Source organism: Arachis stenosperma, chromosome 1 (assembly GCF_014773155.1).
Source record: "Arachis stenosperma cultivar V10309 chromosome 1, arast.V10309.gnm1.PFL2, whole genome shotgun sequence".
Classification (NCBI taxonomy): domain Eukaryota; kingdom Viridiplantae; phylum Streptophyta; class Magnoliopsida; order Fabales; family Fabaceae; genus Arachis; species Arachis stenosperma.
This window is the reverse complement of record NC_080377.1, coordinates 75,516,738-75,537,699: the sequence shown is the minus strand read 5'-3', so window position 1 is coordinate 75,537,699 and position 20,962 is coordinate 75,516,738. Positions and strand designations below refer to the sequence as shown.

The 20,962-nt window shown below is 33.9% G+C and overlaps 1 protein-coding gene and 1 non-coding gene across 2 annotated transcripts; both read right to left on the bottom strand.

Moving 5' to 3' along the window:
• Positions 1 to 7,658: 7,658 nt before the first annotated feature.
• On the bottom strand, positions 7,659 to 7,766 carry LOC130949128 (small nucleolar RNA R71). Its single transcript, XR_009073333.1, has one exon. It is a non-coding gene; the product is annotated as a small nucleolar RNA R71 (small nucleolar RNA).
• A 5,607-nt stretch (positions 7,767 to 13,373) lies between these two features.
• On the bottom strand, positions 13,374 to 14,231 carry LOC130981217 (uncharacterized). Its single transcript, XM_057904830.1, has one exon. It carries the CDS (start codon positions 14,229 to 14,231, stop codon positions 13,374 to 13,376), a length of 858 nt encoding a protein of 285 aa, XP_057760813.1.
• Between the last annotated feature and the right edge of the window lie 6,731 nt (positions 14,232 to 20,962).

The following is a 20,962-nucleotide window of genomic DNA, read 5'->3' as shown; positions in this document are numbered from 1 at the left end:
GTGATTTTTTGGAAAAAATATCTGTGTACAAGTGTTTTGTATTTATAAGTTTTATAAGTATGAGAGAACGAAATCTACTAAATGCGCTGTTACGTGCCTCTTAAACAGATTTTTAAATTAATTTAAATCAATTAACGTGTCAAATTTGTTAGATCTCCTTAGTGTGTTCTCACTTTTTGTTTCGTTTTTTTTTTTCGATTTTCATAGTTTCTGGAATCAACATTTGAAATCGTTTTGAAGATAACAGACCTTCAGAAATAATTATAGAAATACACCCAAACGGTAAGGATTACAGAAATACATCCAAACGGTTAAAAAAACACTCAAAGGATTTTAGAAATACACCCAAAACAGGAGAGACAGTATATTTCTTCTTAAAATCTTTTAATGTTTTGCTGGTTAAGGATGAGACATGAGGTACAGGAAACAGTACCTTGAATAATGTTTCTTCGTTTTTTCTGGTAAATTTTTATGGAGATTTGTATCTTTTCTTCTTAATTTTTTCTACTCTTCGTGAGGAGTTGGAACGTTTCTGCAGAATCGTAGTTTGTTGTAGAAGGGTGATTAAGATGCATGCGTTAGACGCTTGATTCTAAAAGAGTAGTGTAGGTATTTTTTTCTTAAATTTAAAGTAACTTGTATAACTTGTAAGTCAAAAAGACTTTTATTTATATATCTATCTACTTAATATACTAAAATTGGATTTTTTCCCAGTTAATTAAGGTGACATGTCGATCTCTCGTGACTCCGTTTTCCCTCCAAAACGAATAAAATTTTCTATCTATTCTAAATTATTTTATAAAAAATATCTTTATTATAATTATATTATAATTAATATTTAATGAATAATATATAATTATACTAATTTAGAAAGATATCTTCATTATAATTATATCAAAACAATATTTAATGCACTATTAAACTACTTTTTAATTATCAATTAAAAATACTTTTAATAATAATAATAATAATAATAATAATAATAATAATAATAATAATAATAATAATAATAATAATAATAATGATATGATAATGGCACCGATCGTAGTAATCATGATAAGAATATTTGATTCTAATCATAAAATGATCAGATCTTATGATATTAATAACGCACATTAATTTTAAATATTTTTGGTTATTTTAATTATATTAATTATAAAAATATTAATATAATTTTAATTCTTATTCATTATTTAATAATAATAATAATAATAATAATAATAATAATAATAATAATAATAATAATAATAATAATAATAATAATAATAATAATAATAATAATAATAATAATATTGAAATTATCACGTGGGTAAAGTGTAACACCCTACCACACAGGGCCTTACGCTTAAGTCGTAAAGCAGAGGTGGCAAGGTATTACGACCTCTAAAAGAAAATGATATCTACATAGATATAGTTGGGTGAAATCATATCTAGGAGCCTTGAGGAACAAGCTAAACAAATTGATAAACAGAAAATCGTGACACACTCGCATGGATATTCGTAAAACGGACAGGTAAAATCGAAAGATAACTGAACACATATATATACATAATAGAGTTCCAAAACTCAGATAGCAAGCTCTAGACTCGACCTGCGAAGCTAAGGCCGACCAGAGTATATAAATATATATATATACAACCCAAAATAAAACTCTAACCACAAAGTAAACCCTTGTATCTCCAAGTCGACCTCTAGGAGGGACAAAACACAAAATATACATGCGGAGATTCTATAAACATATATACATAGCCTAAAACAAAATATGACAGTCCAAAAGACAGTTCTTCGCTCGTAAGGAGGATACCCAAATGCTCATCGAGGTGTCTCTCCACCTGCATCTGAAAAACAACAACATAGTATGGGATGAGAACCGGAGGTTCTCAGTATGGTAAAGGTGCCCGCATAGTTAATATAAAAAGTCTCGGGAAAGTCAGAGGCATTCCTAGAACTTCGACACTCAGATTTCAGCTTAAGAATTCAACTAAACCAGAAATTAGGTAAGTTATCTAAGGTATTCTAATTCTGAATCTAACTTTAACCTAATAATTCACGTTCTGTCTCCTCTAATCCTCCGAATCATTGGTGGAACGATCCTCTCTCCTCACACCTTCGCCAAGAAGGATTTCTCAGAAAACATACACATATAGTTCAAGCAAGAAAAGCACAGGTAGAGAAGCATTTACAGCAAGTAGAACAAGTAGCGGATAAGCAGAATTAAACAGTTAAGCAAACCAAAACAATGCACACTCAAGCAAACAAACAAATGCATATGATGTATGCCTGTCCTATGGCCGATGAGTCTCATCTGTCGGTTATATAGCCAACCCGACATGTCCTGGTAGTTAACCATTGGACAGTCCCTCTGTGCGCGCATCCCCAAGCTCAATAATATTCCATGGAGTCAAACTCCAAGCTCAAATATAATATTCCATAGAGTCACACTCCAAGCTCAATAATATTCATGGAGTTACACTCCAAGCTCAATGATATAGTATTCCATGGAGTTAAACTCCATGCTCAATAATATTCAGTATTCATATTTATATGCATGCCCATGGTGGAATCCGGGGAGTTAAAGTGCCCGGTCACATCTTGCGACAGAGGGTCAACAAATAGTCTCAAATACACAAGCCACATAATATTCTCTTTCTTTTTAAAATACCACCTCAAATCAAACTCCAATTCTCATAGAAGTTTTGGCAGTATCTCCTCTAAAGCTCGAATTTCTGCCACCCTTCAAGGGTCCCAACTATCAAATCAAACACCTCTCAATCCTTCAAATCATTTCTGGTAACAAATTATTTCAAAATCAAACAATTACCAGTATCAAATCTTTTCCCAAAACCAACCAACTTCAATAGCAAATTATTAATAACAGCTAAACCACATATATTATACCATATACACAATCCATCAATTATTCACTCAGTTCATTCCTATCTTAAGGTCATCTAGCCTAAGTTTTCACGTGACATTAAACATTAACTACGAGAAACCAAAACCATACCTTTGTACGGAATCAAAATATTGAAAGCTCTAGAGAAGCTTTCTGATCGAGCTATCGAAAAAGAAAACGTCCAGAATCGTCTGTACCTCCTAAAACTCCTGTTGGCCGAACTCGATAGAGGAGTTACGTCACCGTCAACTTCCACCGCTCAAAAGTGGTGCCAATGTGTAGAGGAGAAAGATATAAATACTTTTACCGGATTAGATTTTTGATTGGAGTTACGGATTGCAAGAAATTGAAGGGAAAAGTTTGGTGGAAGTTTCCGTTTTCTCTCTTTCTCTCTCGGTTACGCTCCTTCGTTTCTTTCTTTTTTTCCGTTCTCATTCTTACTGTTTTTCATAATCCTTTGTTAGCGTACCAATATAATCATTACTATATGAATGATATTATTATTATATTTATAATATCTGAAGTAAATTAATATGATATATATATAACGATAAGGATAAACTATAATGGACGTATTACCAAAATATAAACCATCTTTCATTTCCATACTTTATAATAATAATAATAATAATAATAATAATAATAATAATAATAATAATAATAATAATAATAATAATAATAATAATAACGTAGTGTAATTTAATAACAACAATGATTTTATAATACTAGGGGGCAAAACTATATAAGTTTATAGTACATATAATACTCATGATAATTATATCCAATGTTTTATAATAATAATAATAATAATAATAATAATAATAATAATAATAATAATAATAATAATATGGATTTGATTATATTCAAATTATTATAAAATTAGTTCAATTACTGATAATAAAATAATTTTCTAAAAATAAGGAATTTTAATTTTATAAAATAAATTATAACTTATTTATATTTATATTTTTAAAACTGAAGGTCGCTACATTCTACCCACCTTACAAAAATTTTCGCCCTCGAAAATTGACATAAAATGGAAAAGATTCACGCTAACGTAACTGATGAGCGGATAATTTGTACGCTTTTTGGCATTGTTTTTAGTATGTTTTTGATATGATCTAGTTAGTTTTTAGTATATTTTTATTAGTTTTTAGTTAAAATTCACTTTTCTGGACTTTACTATGAGTTTGTGTATTTTTCTGTGATTTCAGGTATTTTCTGGCTGAAATTGAGGGACCCGAGCAAAAATCTGATTCAGAGACTAAAAAGGACTGCAGATGCTGTTGGATTCTGACCTCCCTGCACTCGAAGTAGATTTTCTGGAGCTACAGAATCCCAATTGGCGCGCTCTCAACGGCGTTGGAAAGTAGACATCCTGGGCTTTCCAGCAATATATGATAGTCCATACTTTGCCCAAGATTTGATGGCCCAAACCGGCGTTCAAAGTCACCTCAAGAAATTCCAGCGTTAAACTCCGGAACTGGCACCTAAATGGGAGTTAAACGCCCAAACTGGCATAAAAGCTGGCGTTTAACTCCAAGAAGAGTCTCTACACGAAATTACTTCATTGCTCAGCCCAAGCACACACCAAGTGGGCCCGGAAGTGGATTTTTATGTCATTTACTCATCTCTGTACACCCTAGGCTACTAGTTCTCTATATATAGGACCTTTTACTATTGTATTTTTAATCTTTTGGACATCTAGTTCTTAGATCAGATCTTGGTTCTTCTGGTTCCCTCTCTGGGGCCGAAACCAATGATCACTTTTGTTCTTATGTATTTTCAACGGTGGAGTTTCTACACACCATAGATTAAGGTGTGGAGCTCTGCTGTACCTCGAGTATTAATGCAATTACTATTGTTCTTCTATTCAATTCCGCTTGTTCTTTGTCCAAGATATCACTTGTTCTTCAACTTGATGAAGGTGATGATTGACGCCCATCACCATTCTCACCCATGAACAAAGTGACTGACAACCACTCTTGTTCTACAAGCATCTGAGGCTTAGTGAATATCTCTTGGATTCTTTAATCGGAATCTTCGTGGTATAGGCAGGACCTGATGGCGGCATTCAAGAGAATCCGGAAGGTCTAAACCTTGTCTGTGGTATTCTGAGTAGGATTCAATGACTGAATGACTGTGACGTGCTTCAAACCTGTAACCTACTGGGCGTTAGTGACAGACGCAAAAGAGGGATTCTATTCCGGTAGGGGAGGGAACCAAACCGGTGATTGGCAGTACTGTGACAGAGTGCGTGCATTAGCTTTCACTGCGAGGATGGGAGGTAGCCATTGACAACGGTGAAACCCTACACGAGCTTGCCATGGAAAGGAGTAAGAAGGATTGGATGAAGGCAGTAGGAAAGCAGAGAGACGGAAGGGAAGGCATCTTCATACGCTTGTCTGAAGCTCTCACACCAATGATATACATAAGTATCTCTATCTTTATCTTTACGTTTTATTCATCATCTATACCCATTTGAGTCTGCCTGACTGAGATGTACAAGGTGACCATAGCTTGCTTCATACCAATAATCTCCGTGGGATCGACCCTTACTCACGTAAGGTATTACTTGGACGACCCAGTGCACTTGCTGGTTAGTTGTGTGAAGTTGTAGTGATCACAATTTCGCGCACCAAGTTTTTGGCGCCGTTGCCGGGGATTGTTCGAGTATGGACAACTGACGGTTCATCTTGTTGCTTAGATTAGGTATTTTTTTTTTCTTTTTTTCAGAGTTCTTAAGAATGAATTCTAGTGTTTCAAGGTGATGTTCTTATCATCACCAAAGCTGATTGATCATCATCAATTTAGCTCTTGAATGCAATGTCTTGCTGAAGCTTAGCTAGCTATGTCTAATTCCTTTAGACTAAAGCTTTAGACTAACATTGCATGATTCCTGGAATTCTCATTAAGAATTTTGATACCTTTATTTTCTCTTCCATATAATTTTCGAAAAAAGCACAAAAAAATTACAAAATCATAAAATCCAAAAATATTTTCTGTTTGAGTCTAGAGTCTCATCTTAAGTTTGGTGTCAATTGCATGTTTCTGTTTTTCTTGCATTTTTCGAATTTATGCATGTGTCTTCACTAATCTTCAAGTTGTTCTTGATGATTTCCTTGTTTTGATCTTTGAATTCTATTGACTTGAGTGTTTTGTTGTTTCTCATATGCATTCTCATTTTGTTAATATCAGTAGTATACAAACTACTAAGTTTGGTGTCTTGCATGCATTGTTATTTGATTTTATTTGCATTTTGATTATTCCTTATTATTAAAAATCCAAAAATATTTTTAATTTGTGTCTTTCCAAGTCAATAATACAGAGAATTGAAGATTCAGAACATACTGCAGAGGAATCACACAAAAAAAGCTGGGCATTCAAAAATGCCCAGTGAAGAAGACAGACTGGCGTTTAAACGCCAGCCAGGGTGCCTGGCTGGGCGTTTAACGCCCAAAAAGGTATAAGTTTGGGCGTTAAACGCCAGAATGTGCACCATTCTGGGCGTTTAACGCCAGGATGGCAAAGGGGGAAGATTTTGTTTTCAAAATCAATTTTTTTCAAGTTTTCAAAGTTTTTCAAAACCAAATCTTTTTCAAATCATATCTTTTCAATCAAATGTTTTCAAAATCAATTTCTTTCCTTTTTCAAAGATACTTACTAACAATTAATGATTTGATTGAACATTTTTTGCCTTTTCTGTTGAGGAAGGTTTTATGTTTGAATCATATCTTTTCTTGTTAGGCAAGTCATTAATTTTTAAAATCATATCTTTTCAAAATTGTTTTCAAATCATATCTTTTTAAAATTGTTTTCAAATCATATCTTCTCAATCACATCTTTTTAAAACCAATCATATCTTCTTAACCACATCTTTTTCAAAATAGTTTTCAATAAAATCTTTTTTATTTCTAATTTAAAAATCTTTTTCAAAAATCACTTGATTTCTTTTCCACTCTTATTTTCGAAAATCAATTAAGTGTTTTTCAAAATGTTTTCAAAATCTTTTACTCAATTTTCGAAAAATTACTTCCCTTCTTCTCACATCCTTCTATTTATGGACTAACACTATCCCTTAATGTAAAATTCGAACTCCATCTTTTTCTGATAAGTTCGAATTTTCTACTTCTGTCTTCTACTCTTCTTTCCCTCTGACACTTCAAGGAATCTCTATACTGTGACATAGAGGATTCCACATTTTTCTTTTTCTGTTCTCTTTCTTATGAGCAGGAACAAAGACAAAGGCATTCTTGTTGAAGCTGACCCTGAACCTGAGAGAACCTTGAAGCGAAAACTAAGAGAAGCCAAGGCACAACTCTCTTTAGAGGACCTGACCGAATTCTTCAAAGAAGAAGAACCCATGGCAGCCGAAAACAACAACAATGCCAACAATGCAAGGAAGGTGCTGGGTGACTTTACTGCACCTACTCCCAATGGGAGAAGCATCTCTATCCCTGCCATTAGAGAAAACAACTTTGAGCTTAAGCCTCAGTTAGTTTCTCTAATGCAACAGAATTGCAAGTTCCATGGACTTCCAATGGAAGATCCTCATCAGTTTTTAGCTGAGTTCTTGCAAATCTGTGACACAGTCAAGACTAATGGGGTTGACCCTGAGGTCTACAGACTGATGCTATTCCCTTTTGCTGTAAGAGACAGAGCTAGAATATGGTTGGACTCACAACCTAAAGATAGCCTGGACTCTTGGGAAAAGCTAGTCAATGCCTTCTTGGCAAAGTTCTTTCCACCTCAAAAATTGAGTAAGCTTAGAGTGGAAGTCCAAACCTTCAGACAGAAGGATGGAGAATCCCTCTATGAAGCTTGGGAAAGATACAAACAATTAATCAGAAAATGTCCCTCAGACATGCTTTCTGAATGGAGCATCATAGGTATTTTCTATGATGGTCTCTCTGAACTATCCAAGATGTCTTTGGATAGCTCTGCTGGAGGATCTCTTCATCTGAAGAAGACGCCTACAGAGGCTCAAGAACTAATTGAAATGGTTGCAAATAACCAATTCATGTACACTTCTGAAAGGAATCCTGTGAATAATGGGACAAGTCAGAAGAAAGGAGTTCTTGAGATTGATGCTCTGAATGCCATTCTGGCTCAGAACAAGATATTGAACCAACAAGTCAATTTGATTTCTCAAAGTCTGTCTGGAATGCAAAATGCACCTGGCAGTACTAAGGAAGCTTCATCTGAGGAAGAAGCTTATGATCCTGAGAACCCTTCAATGGAAGAGGTGAATTACCTAGGAGAACCCTATGGAAACACCTATAATTCTTCATGGAGAAATCACCCAAATTTCTCATGGAAGAATCAAGAGAGACCTCAACAAGGTTTCAATAATAATAATGGTGGAAGAAACAGGCCTGGCAATAACAAGCCTTTTCCATCATCTTCTCAGCAACAGACAGAGAGTTCTAAGCAGAATACTTCTGACTTAGCAACAATGGTCTCTGATCTAATAAAGACCACTCAAAGTTTCATGAACGAAACAAGGTCCTCCATCAGAAATTTGGAAGGACAAGTGGGTCAGCTGAGCAAGAAAATTACTGAACTCCCTCCTAGTACTCTCCCAAGCAACACAGAAGAAAATCCAAAAGGAGAGTGCAAGGCCATCAATATGGCCGAATATGGAGAGGAAAGAGAGGAGGTGGACGCCACAGAGGAAGACCTCAATGGGCGTGCACCAACCTCCTCTGAATTCCCCAATGAGGAACCATGGGAATCTGAGACTCAAAATGAGACCATAGAGATTCCATTGGACTTACTTCTGCCATGCATGAGCTCTGATGAGTATTCTTCCTCTGAAGAGGATGAGTATATCACTGAAGAGCAAGTTGCTAAATACCTTGGAGCAATCATGAAGCTAAATGACAAGTTATTTGGAAATGAGACTTGGGAGGATGAACCCCCTTTGCTCACCAAAGAACTGGATGACTTGTCTAGGCAGAAACTGCCTCAAAAAAAAGGCAGGATCCTGGAAAGTTTTCCATACCTTGTACCATAGGCACCATGACCTTCAAGAAGGCTCTGTGTGACTTAGGGTCAAGTGTAAACCTCATGCCTCTCTCTGTAATAGAGAAGCTAGGGGTCTTTGAGGTACAAGCTGCAAAAATCTCACTAGAGATGGCAGACAACTCAAGAAAACAAGCTTATGGACTTGTAGAGAATGTTTTGGTTAAGATTGAGGACCATTACATCCCTACTGATTTCATAGTTCTAGAGACTGGGAAGTGCATGGATGAATCCATCATCCTTGGCAGACCCTTCCTAGCCATAGCAAAGGCTGTGATTGATGTTGATAGAGGAGAGTTGATCATTCAAGTGAATGAAGAATCCTTGGTGTTTAAGGCCCAAGGACATCCCTCTATCATCATGAGAGGAAGCATGAAGAGCTTCTCTCAAAACAGAGCCAAGCAGAGCCCCCACAGTCAAACTCTAAGTTTGGTGTTGGGAGGCCACAACCAAACTCTAAGTTTGGTGTTGGGAGGTTCCAACACGGTTCTGAGTATTTCTGAGGCTCCATGGGAGTCCTCTGTCAAGCTAATGACATTAAAGAAGCGCTTGTTGGGAGGCAACCCAATGTTTTATAGTTAACTATTTTCTTTTGTTATTTTATCTTTTTTGTAGGTTGATGATCATAAGAAGTCACAAAAACAATGAAAAAAGCAAAAACAGAATGAAAAACAGGAAGAAAAACAGCACACCCTGGAGGAAGATGCTGTTGGCGTTTAAACGCCAGTAAGCCTAGCAGTTGGGCGTTTAACGCCCAGTCTGGCACCATTCTGGGTGTTTAACGCCAGAAAGGGGCACCAGACTGGCGTTAAACACCAGGAAAGGGCAAGAATCTGGCGTTAAACGCCAGAAATGGGCACCAGCCCGGCGTTTAACGCCAGAATTGGCTCAAAACGTGGATTTTGATGCTATTTGGTGCAGGGTGACTTTTCCTTGACACCTAAGGATCTGTGGACCCCACAGGATCCCTACCAACCCCACCACCCTCTCCTCTTCTTCACCCATTCACCAATCACCTCAATACCTCTTCACCACTCACTCCCCTCTTCCTCATTTCTTCTTCTTCTACTCTCTTCTTTCTTCTTTTGCTCGAGGACGAGCAAACCTTTTAAGTTTGGTGTGGTAAAAGCATTGCTTTTTGTTTTTCCATAACCATTTATGGCATCCAAAGCCGGTTCAACTGAGAAGGCATGACCTCAAGCCCATCACTAAGAAGAAGATGGAGCAAACAAGAGACCCCTCTCATCAAGAAATCCCTGAGATACCTCAAGGGATGCACTTTCCTCCACAAGACTACTGGGAGCAAATTAACACCTCCCTAGGAAAATTAAGTTCCAACATGGGACAACTAAGGGTGGAGCACCAAGAACACTCCATCATCCTCCATGAAATTAGAGAAGATCAAAGAATCATGAGAGAGGAGCAACAAAGACAAGGAAGAGACATTGAGGAGCTCAAGCACTCCATAGGATCTTCAAGAAGAAGAAAGAGCTGCCATCACTAAGGTGGACCCGTTCTTTAATCTCCTTGTTCTTTATTCTTCTGTTTTTCGAATTTTAGTGCTTTATGTTTATCCATGTTTGTGTCTTATGATCATTAGTGTCTTAGTGTCTATGCCTTAAAGCTATGAATATGAATCCATCACCTTTCTTAAATGAAAAACTATTTTTATCACAAAAGAACAAGAAGTACAGGATTTCAAATTCATCTTTAAAACTAGCTTAATTAGTTTGATGTGGTGACAATACTTGTTGTTTTCTGAATGTATGCTTAAACAGTGCATATGTCTTTTGAATTTGTGGTTCATGAATGTTAAAATTGTTGGCTCTTGAAAGAATGATGAAAAAGGAGACATGTTACTGAGGATCTGAAAAATCATAAAAATGATTCTTGAAGCAAGAAAAAGCAGTGAATACAAAAAAAAGAAAAAAAAAGAGAGAAAAAGAAGGAGAAAAACGAAAAAAAAGGGAGAAAGAGAAAAATAAAGAAATAAAGTTGTGATCCAAGGCAATAAGAGTGTGCTTAAGAACCCTGGACACCTCTAATTGGGGACTTTAGCAAAGCTGAGTCACAATCTAAAAAGGTTCACCCAATTATGTGTCTGTGGCATGTATGTATCCGGTGGTAATACTGGAAGACAGAGTGCTTTGGGCCACGGCCAAGACTCAATAAGTAGCTGTGTTCAAGAATCATCATACTTAACTAGGAGAATCAATAACACTATCTGGATTCTGAGTTCCTAAAGAAGCCAATCATTCTGAATTTCAAAGGATAAAGTGAGATGCCAAAACTGTTCGGAGGCAAAAAGCTACTAGTCCCGCTCATCTAATTTGGAGCTTAGTTTCATTGATAATTTGGAGTCTATAGTATATTCTCTTCTTTTTATCTTATTTGATTTTCAGTTGCTTGAGGACAAGCAACAATTTAAGTTTGGTGTTGTGATGAGCGGATAATTTGTACGCTTTTTGGCATTGTTTTTAGTATGTTTTTGATATGATCTAGTTAGTTTTTAGTATATTTTTATTAGTTTTTAGTTAAAATTCACTTTTCTGGACTTTACTATGAGTTTGTGTGTTTTTCTGTGATTTCAGGTATTTTCTGGCTGAAATTGAGGGACCCGAGCAAAAATCTGATTCAGAGACTAAAAAGGACTGCAGATGCTGTTGGATTCTGACCTCCCTGCACTCGAAGTGGATTTTCTGGAGCTACAGAAGCCCAATTAGCGCGCTCTCAACGGCGTTGGAAAGTAGACATCCTGGGCTTTCCAGCAATATATGATAGTCCATACTTTGCCCAAGATTTGATGGCCCAAACCGGCGTTCAAAGTCACCTCAAGAAATTCCAGCGTTAAACGCCGGAACTGGCACCTAAATGGGAGTTAAACGCCCAAACTGGCATAAAAGCTGGCGTTTAACTCCAAGAAGAGTCTCTACACGAAATTACTTCATTTCTCAGCCCAAGCACACACCAAGTGGGCCCGGAAGTGGATTTTTATGTCATTTACTCATCTCTGTACACCCTAGGCTACTAGTTCTCTATATATAGGACCTTTTACTATTGTATTTTTAATCTTTTGGACATCTAGTTCTTAGATCAGATCTTGGTTCTTCTGGTTCCCTCTCTGGGGCCGAAACCAATGATCACTTTTGTTCTTATGTATTTTCAACGGTGGAGTTTCTACACACCATAGATTAAGGTGTGGAGCTCTGCTGTACCTCGAGTATTAATGCAATTACTATTGTTCTTCTATTCAATTCCGCTTGTTCTTTGTCCAAGATATCACTTGTTCTTCAACTTGATGAAGGTGATGATTGACGCCCATCACCATTCTCACCCATGAACAAAGTGACTGACAACCACTCTTGTTCTACAAGCATCTGAGGCTTAGTGAATATCTCTTGGATTCTTTAATCGGAATCTTCGTGGTATAGGCAGGACCTGATGGCGGCATTCAAGAGAATCCGGAAGGTCTAAACCTTGTCTGTGGTATTCTGAGTAGGATTCAATGACTGAATGACTGTGACGTGCTTCAAACCTGTAACCTACTGGGCGTTAGTGACAGACGCAAAAGAGGGATTCTATTCCGGTAGGGGAGGGAACCAAACCGGTGATTGGCAGTACTGTGACAGAGTGCGTGCATTAGCTTTCACTGCGAGGATGGGAGGTAGCCATTGACAACGGTGAAACCCTACACGAGCTTGCCATGGAAAGGAGTAAGAAGGATTGGATGAAGGCAGTAGGAAAGCAGAGAGACGGAAGGGAAGGCATCTTCATACGCTTGTCTGAAGCTCTCACACCAATGATATACATAAGTATCTCTATCTTTATCTTTACGTTTTATTCATCATCTATACCCATTTGAGTCTGCCTGACTGAGATGTACAAGGTGACCATAGCTTGCTTCATACCAACAATCTCCGTGGGATCGACCCTTACTCACGTAAGGTATTACTTGGACGACCCAGTGCACTTGCTGGTTAGTTGTGTGAAGTTGTAGTGATCACAATTTCGCGCACCAGTAACTTCCTTTTTTAAACATGTCAAAGAAAAACAAAAAGATTTGACATGCTCAGTTTGCAAATCCAGGATATTCTTATAGCTTAAAGATCTACGCAAAGCGGAAGATACAAGATAGACTCGACGCAGAAAGGTTATAAGGCAGGTTGGTATTAAAACGACGGGTTTACTGTCCCTAATACTCGCTTCATCTAGCTCCTAAGTTCTGCCGATTCTAATGGTTCCACCTTTCGTAATACAATCGAAACTGGTTCAGTGTCTAACACTAAATCTATCACAACTTACTTTTTCTCTCGACACCTAACCGGTTATCAAAAAGATATTTCTATCGGCCTAAACTCCTAGTCCATATCCAAGTTCAAAACTATGTCCAGTCTTTCCAGTCCTAAACTTCTCAGTTCGATTATGTAACCTAAACGAAAGCAGGGTCCTAGCTCTACACAGAAGAAATCCATTCTACGCATTCGATATCATACTTACCTCGATCCTGTCGTGGCCAACCCGCATCTACGGCTCTCCCACGCGAACAATCCCTAGACATATGTCCCGGTGCTCCACATCGAAAACACATTCCCAATCCGTACCTGCGCGACTCTTCTGGAGTGGTCTCACCAAAGCCTTCCTGTAGCAGTGTCCACTTCATAGAGCAATCCTCAGCGAGCTGGCTCTTCTTAACCAACTCAGTGAAATTTGTTAACTTTTGTGGATACACGTAATTAAAGATATCTCTCCTTAGTCCTTTCTCATACTGAGCACACTTCCATTCCTCATAATCAGCTGGATTTCCTTGACAAGTTTTTGAGAAACGGCACAGGTTGTCGAATTCACGGGTATAGTCGGCAACGGACATATCCTTTTGCTTCAGCTGCATTAACTCCAATTCCTTTGCAATGCGAAACGCATGCAAGAAATATCTCCCATAAAACTCTGTCTTGAATCCATGCCAAGAGACATCCGTTAACTCCACCTGCAAGGTATGACACAATTCTTGCCACCAATTCTGAGCATCTCCTTCCAACATATGAGTCACTATCTCTACTGACTGTACTTCAGGAACATGCTGAGTGTACAAAAACCTTTCCACTTCTCGAAACCACTGATCAGCCTCCAGGGCATTGGCGTTTCCGTTAAACCGAGATGGACCACTCTTGAGGAAATCAGTAAGGGTCATTGACCTATAGTATCGACTTACGTTACTTGTACTAGCACTAGGGTTTCCACCTCGACGTCCTTGCACTGGTTCAACCTCGAGATTTCCTCTCCGTATGTCTCGTTCGGATCCACGAGACGACATTTGGTCCCTGTTCACACCAAACAAGTGATATTAAGTTGATCAGTCTCAATATCGCAAGTTTAATGTTTCAAGTTCCAGATGCATGCTCATGAACATTTATGCCACATATATCAATCAAATATCCTAATAGCACATACACACACCCAGAGTATGCCCATAAGCATAATCACTCCATCCCTCAGGCTCTATAGGAACGAACTGCTCTGATACCATAATGTAACACCCTACCACACAGGGCCTTACGCTTAAGTCGTAAAGCAGAGGTGGCAAGGTATTACGACCTCTAAAAGAAAATGATATCTACATAGATATAGTTGGGTGAAATCATATCTAGGAGCCTTGAAGAACAAGCTAAACAAATTGATAAACAGAAAATCGTGACACACTCGCATGGATATTCGTAAAACGGACAGGTAAAATCGAAAGATAACTGAACACATATATATACATAATAGAGTTCCAAAACTCAGATAGCAAGCTCTAGACTCGACCTGCGAAGCTAAGGCCGACCAGAGTATATAAATATATATATATACAACCCAAAATAAAACTCTAACCACAAAGTAAACCCTTGTATCTCCAAGTCGACCTCTAGGAGGGACAAAACACAAAATATACATGCGGAGATTCTATAAACATATATACATAGCCTAAAACAAAATATGACAGTCCAAAAGACAGTTCTTCGCTCGTAAGGAGGATACCCAAATGCTCATCGAGGTGTCTCTCCACCTGCATCTGAAAAACAACAACATAGTATGGGATGAGAACCGGAGGTTCTCAGTATGGTAAAGGTGCCCGCATAGTTACTATAAAAAGTCTCGGGAAAGTCAGAGGCATTCCTAGAACTTCGACACTCAGATTTCAGCTTAAGAATTCAACTAAACCAGAAATTAGGTAAGTTATCTAAGGTATTCTAATTCTGAATCTAACTTTAACCTAATAATTCACGTTCTGTCTCCTCTAATCCTCCGAATCATTGGTGGAACGATCCTCTCTCCTCACACCTTCGCCAAGAAGGATTTCTCAGAAAACATACACATATAGTTCAAGCAAGAAAAGCACAGGTAGAGAAGCATTTACAGCAAGTAGAACAAGTAGCGGATAAGCAGAATTAAACAGTTAAGCAAACCAAAACAATGCACACTCAAGCAAACAAACAAATGCATATGATGTATGCCTGTCCTATGGCCGATGAGTCTCATCTGTCAGTTATATAGCCAACCCGACATGTCCTGGTAGTTAACCATTGGACAGTCCCTCTGTGTGCGCATCCCCAAGCTCAATAATATTCCATGGAGTCAAACTCCAAGCTCAAATATAATATTCCATGGAGTCACACTCCAAGCTCAATAATATTCATGGAGTTACACTCCAAGCTCAATGATATAGTATTCCATGGAGTTAAACTCCAAGCTCAATAATATTCAGTATTCATATTTATATGCATGCCCATGGGGGAATCCGGGGAGTTAAAGTGCCCGGTCACATCTTGCGACAGAGGGTCAACAAATAGTCTCAAATACACAAGCCACATAATATTCTCTTTCTTTTTAAAATACCACCTCAAATCAAACTCCAATTCTCATAGAAGTTTTGGCAGTATCTCCTCTAAAGCTCGAATTTCTGCCACCCTTCAAGAGTCCCAACTATCAAATCAAACACCTCTCAATCCTTCAAATCATTTCCGGTAACAAATTATTTCAAAATCAAACAATTACCAGTATCAAATCTTTTCCCAAAACCAACCAACTTCAATAGCAAATTATTAATAACAGCTAAACCACATATATTATACCATATACACAATTCATCAATTATTCACTCAGTTCATTCCTATCTTAAGGTCATCTAGCCTAAGTTTTCACGTGACATTAAACATTAACTACGAGAAACCAAAACCATACCTTTGTACGGAATCAAAATATTGAAAGCTCTAGAGAAGCTTTCTGATCGAGCTATCGAAAAAGAAAACGTCCAGAATCGTCTGTACCTCCTAAAACTCCTGTTGGCCGAACTCGATAGAGGAGTTACGTCACCGTCAACTTCCACCGCTCAAAAGTGGTGCCAACGTGTAGAGGAGAAAGATATAAATACTTTTACCGGATTAGATTTTTGATTGGAGTTACGGATTGCAAGAAATTGAAGGGAAAAGTTTGGTGGAAGTTTCCGTTTTCTCTCTTTCTCTCTCGGTTACGCTCCTTCGTTTCTTTCTTTTTTCCCCGTTCTCATTCTTACTGTTTTTCATAATCCTTTGTTAGCGTACCAATATAATCATTACTATATGAATGATATTATTATTATATTTATAATATCTGAAGTAAATTAATATGATATATATATAACGATAAGGATAAACTATAATGGATGTATTACCAAAATATAAACCATCTTTCATTTTCATACTTTATAATTAATAATAATAATAATAATAATAATAATAATAATAATAATAATAATAATAATAATAATAATAATAATAATAACAACGTAGTGTAATTTAATAACAACAATGATTTTATAATACTAGGGGGCAAAACTATATAAGTTTATAGTACATATAATACTCATGATAATTATATCCAATGTTTTATAATAATAATAATAATAATAATAATAGTAATAATAATAATATGGATTTGATTATATTCAAATTATTATAAAATTAGTTCAATTACTGATAATAAAATAATTTTTTAAAAATAAGGAATTCTAATTTTATAAAATAAATTATAACTTATTTATATTTATATTTTTAAAACTGAAGGTCGCTACATAAAGTAACAACTTAAAATTATAATAATTTATCACGGGTAATCGTAAAAATTATAATAGGATTACGTAAAATTATTTTTAGTATTTGCATATAATAATTGTACAAGTTATTTTTTATTACTTTAACCCGTTATAATTCTATTTTTTTATGATATTTATTTCAAACATTCTAAGTTATTAAACCCGTGCATAATAATATATCTCTACCCCTTTTCTATTTTAATATGTGTATATTAGGTATAATATTTTTATTCATCATCCAAGATTTCTCTAATCATGATAGAAGATAATGATTATAATCATGATATGATAAAATTATATAATTTTAACAAAATTAATATATGAGGCATAATTACTCTATATAATAAAAAATTACCTTAATAATAAGTAATTTACGTATTTGTTTTTGTTTTACTAAAGTCTATATATAGTATTTTTCTGTGGTATATGAATCTAAATTTGAGAGTCAACTCATAATTTTATATTATTATTTTTTTACTACTTCATAGAATGAAAATGTATTTTTCGTTTTTTATTAAAGTTGATCATTTTAAGGTACAATTTATAATTTTTTATAATATTTTTCATATATTCATTCTATTATATTATTCTTTTGATAATTTATTAATTGTTGTTACTCTAAGTTATTCTTATCGTCTAATATTTCAATTCAATTGTCTTTTACCATAATCGTTTACAATGCATCGCATCCATGAAATATCTCATCGAGTTGTCTTCACTGATTCGGGTTCTAACTACATGGATGTAAGCGTTCAAAGAAGGGGCAATAATCTCTACTTTACCGAAGAATGGTTGGATCTACTCACCTATTATAACCAACCTAATAGAATGTAGTTAAAGTTAGCTTTCTTGGGAGGAACTTGATTTTTTATTGAGGAATTATTTTCACGGAACTTTATAGGGCAAGTTTAAGTTGCATCCCCTCCATGCTTTTTACGTCTGTCCGAAAATCTTCGAAGTGGAGCACATAATGAGATTGAATTCCCTCATTTTAAGTTCAATTTTGCTAAATTCGTAATAAACTTGGAGATACAATTTCAACGATTGGTAATATATTTAAATTTTCTTATTTTAAACTTTTCGTTGTTAGAATAATTTTATAACATATTGTGATTTTTTTCAGAAATTACCGGCTTTTTTTTTGCATGCATGCAATGCCATTGAGTGAAATAAGGGTTAGTTTGGTTTTTCGGTGTGGCAATTCTATACCTTGCCGCATTGCATGGATAGCGGATGATGAAGTTTATTTAACATGAGGATGGTCTGAATTTGCACGAATTCTAAATGTTCAAATTTACGATATTGTTTCAGTTGGTTGTCGTTACGAGAATGACTTTATTCTATATGTGACTAAGGACTAGAATAGATTCAACATTGTTTAAGTAATTTTGTTTTAATATTAATATTTGATTAAATTAATATTAGAGAATTTTAAATTATTGCCTCAATTTATATATTATGAGTATTTTTCGTAAATGTGCTATTTTTAAATATTTTAATAAAATAAAGTGGTGTCAGATATATTTAAATTTATTTTTATCTTTTATTTTTTTAATTGTATTTTCATTATATTCAAAAAAAAAATATCTACCTAAACATATAGTAAATTGTTGACCTAAACACAATTTTTTTGCCGATAGAAACAGATTTTATTTAAAAAAAATAATGAAACATGCATTTTTTTTATGATATATACAAAGTGTAATAGAAATATAATAAGTAAATATTATGTTATAATAATATATTTAATTGCATAATAATTAGCTCATGAATAATGTATGATTATATTATTTTGGAAAAATATTTTTATCATAATTATATCAAATTAATATTTAATATATTATTAAACTAACTATCAATTAATGATATTTTTTTATTTTAATAATAATAATAATAGTCTATCCTTTTATTAAAACACTCATCAAACTGAATTAATCTAAATATTTAACGAAAATAAAGGATGAATTTGTGTTTTGAATGATAATACAATTGTATATTTTTAAAGATTTTAAGGCTGTGAGTAAATAAATGATATAATAGAAAAATGCTTCTAAATATATATTCTTTCTGTATTAATATACGTATGCATATCACCTCCATATTTATTTTTTAGATCACTCAATTTTCATTAAGCGTAATAAAAACCATAAAAATCAATAAATAATTATTTGAGTTTTTCGTTATTCCTTATATAGGCTTTATTTTTTTAATACAGTTTATATCCATTTATATTTATTTTTTATATAACAATAATATTATATATATTTATATATCACTTTTTTTAACTCATTCTTATAAATATTAGCATATAATTAATATAGATAACATATATACTGAATAAATATCTTTATTAAATTAATTATAACAATTAATACAAGATAATAACATAGTAATAACCTAATTATAGCAAGAATTTTTATTAAAATAATTGACTAATAATTTGAATATAATTGATATAGTTAAATTGATACAATCTATATGATTGAGAGTATATGACAATTATAGCAATTATATCAATTTCAAGCATAATTAACATGACTTCATAATAATAATTCACGTGACTAACAATCTATTATGCAATAATAATAATAATAATAATAATAATAATAATAATAATAATAATTTCGAATTCAAATAATTGATATAATTGATGTAATTCTAATTCTCATTCATATGTAATAATTTTATCAGTATGTATTCACAATTTTAATCAGTATATAATAATAATAATATTATATAGACGTAAGATTAATTAGTTAACAAATTAAATTTAGATGATGAAATTTTATTTCTCAATCAAATTTTTAATCATTAGTGATTTTATTTTTTATATTTACAGTAAATTTTGACTATAAAAAAATTATTTTTATTGTTTTCTATTTTATTTATTTACAGTCATAATTAAAATTGATATAATTATAGTAAGTCTCTATAATTATAGCAATATAAACCTGCTTCATATATAGCAATAATATTATACATATTTATATATCTCCTATTTTATCTCTTTTCTTAAAATTTTGTCATATAATTAATGTGGACAGTATAATATATATATATATATATACTGTCCACATTAATTATATGACAAAACTGGGTTTTTTCCCAACTAATAGAAGTGAGGTGTCGATTCCTCATGAATTCATTTTTCCACCAAAATGAATGCACTATTTTCTTTTCTAAGTTTATTTTATAAAAATATATTTATTATAATTATACTATAATTAGCATTTAAGTAATAATACATAATTATACTAATTTAGAAAAATATCTTTATTATAGTTATATAAAATCAATATTTAATGCATTATTAAACTACTTATCAATTATCAATTGAAAATATTTTTAATCATTTTAATTATAATAATAATATGATAATTATATAATAATGACACTAGTTATTAATAATCAATTTATATTTCTCTAAATAAATTTATTTTAGAAAATTATCTTTATTATAATTATATTACAATATTATAATTAATATTTAATGAATAATGCATAATTATACTAATTTAAAAAATATCTTTATTATCTATTTATTCTATTATATAAAAATCGAATTTTTGCACTTAATGATAGAATTGTTGTGGCATGCTCTTGGGGTGCTTTCTTATTTATTTCATTTAATTCGTTAAAGCAAATCAATTATACACAACTAGAAAATGGATTAATACAGACAGATTTACAGACAGATTTAGTCTTTATTACAGACAGATTTTTGGTTACCGACGAAATTACCGACGGATTTTGTCCCTCTGTAAAGCCCCGTCGGAAATTATTTACCGACGGATTTTTTTCGTCGGAAAATTACCGACGGATTTTTACTAGTTACGGACAGATTTTTCCTCTGTAAATTCTCCCTCCATTTCCTGAAGGCGACAAACTTACAGACAGATTTTCCGTCTGTAATTACAGATGGATTTTCAGACGGA

Bases quoted from the DNA above. Each gene is read 5' to 3' on its own strand.
- LOC130981217 (XM_057904830.1), bottom strand. From the start codon at position 14,231: ATGTCGTCTCGTGGATCCGAACGAGACATACGGAGAGGAAATCTCGAG.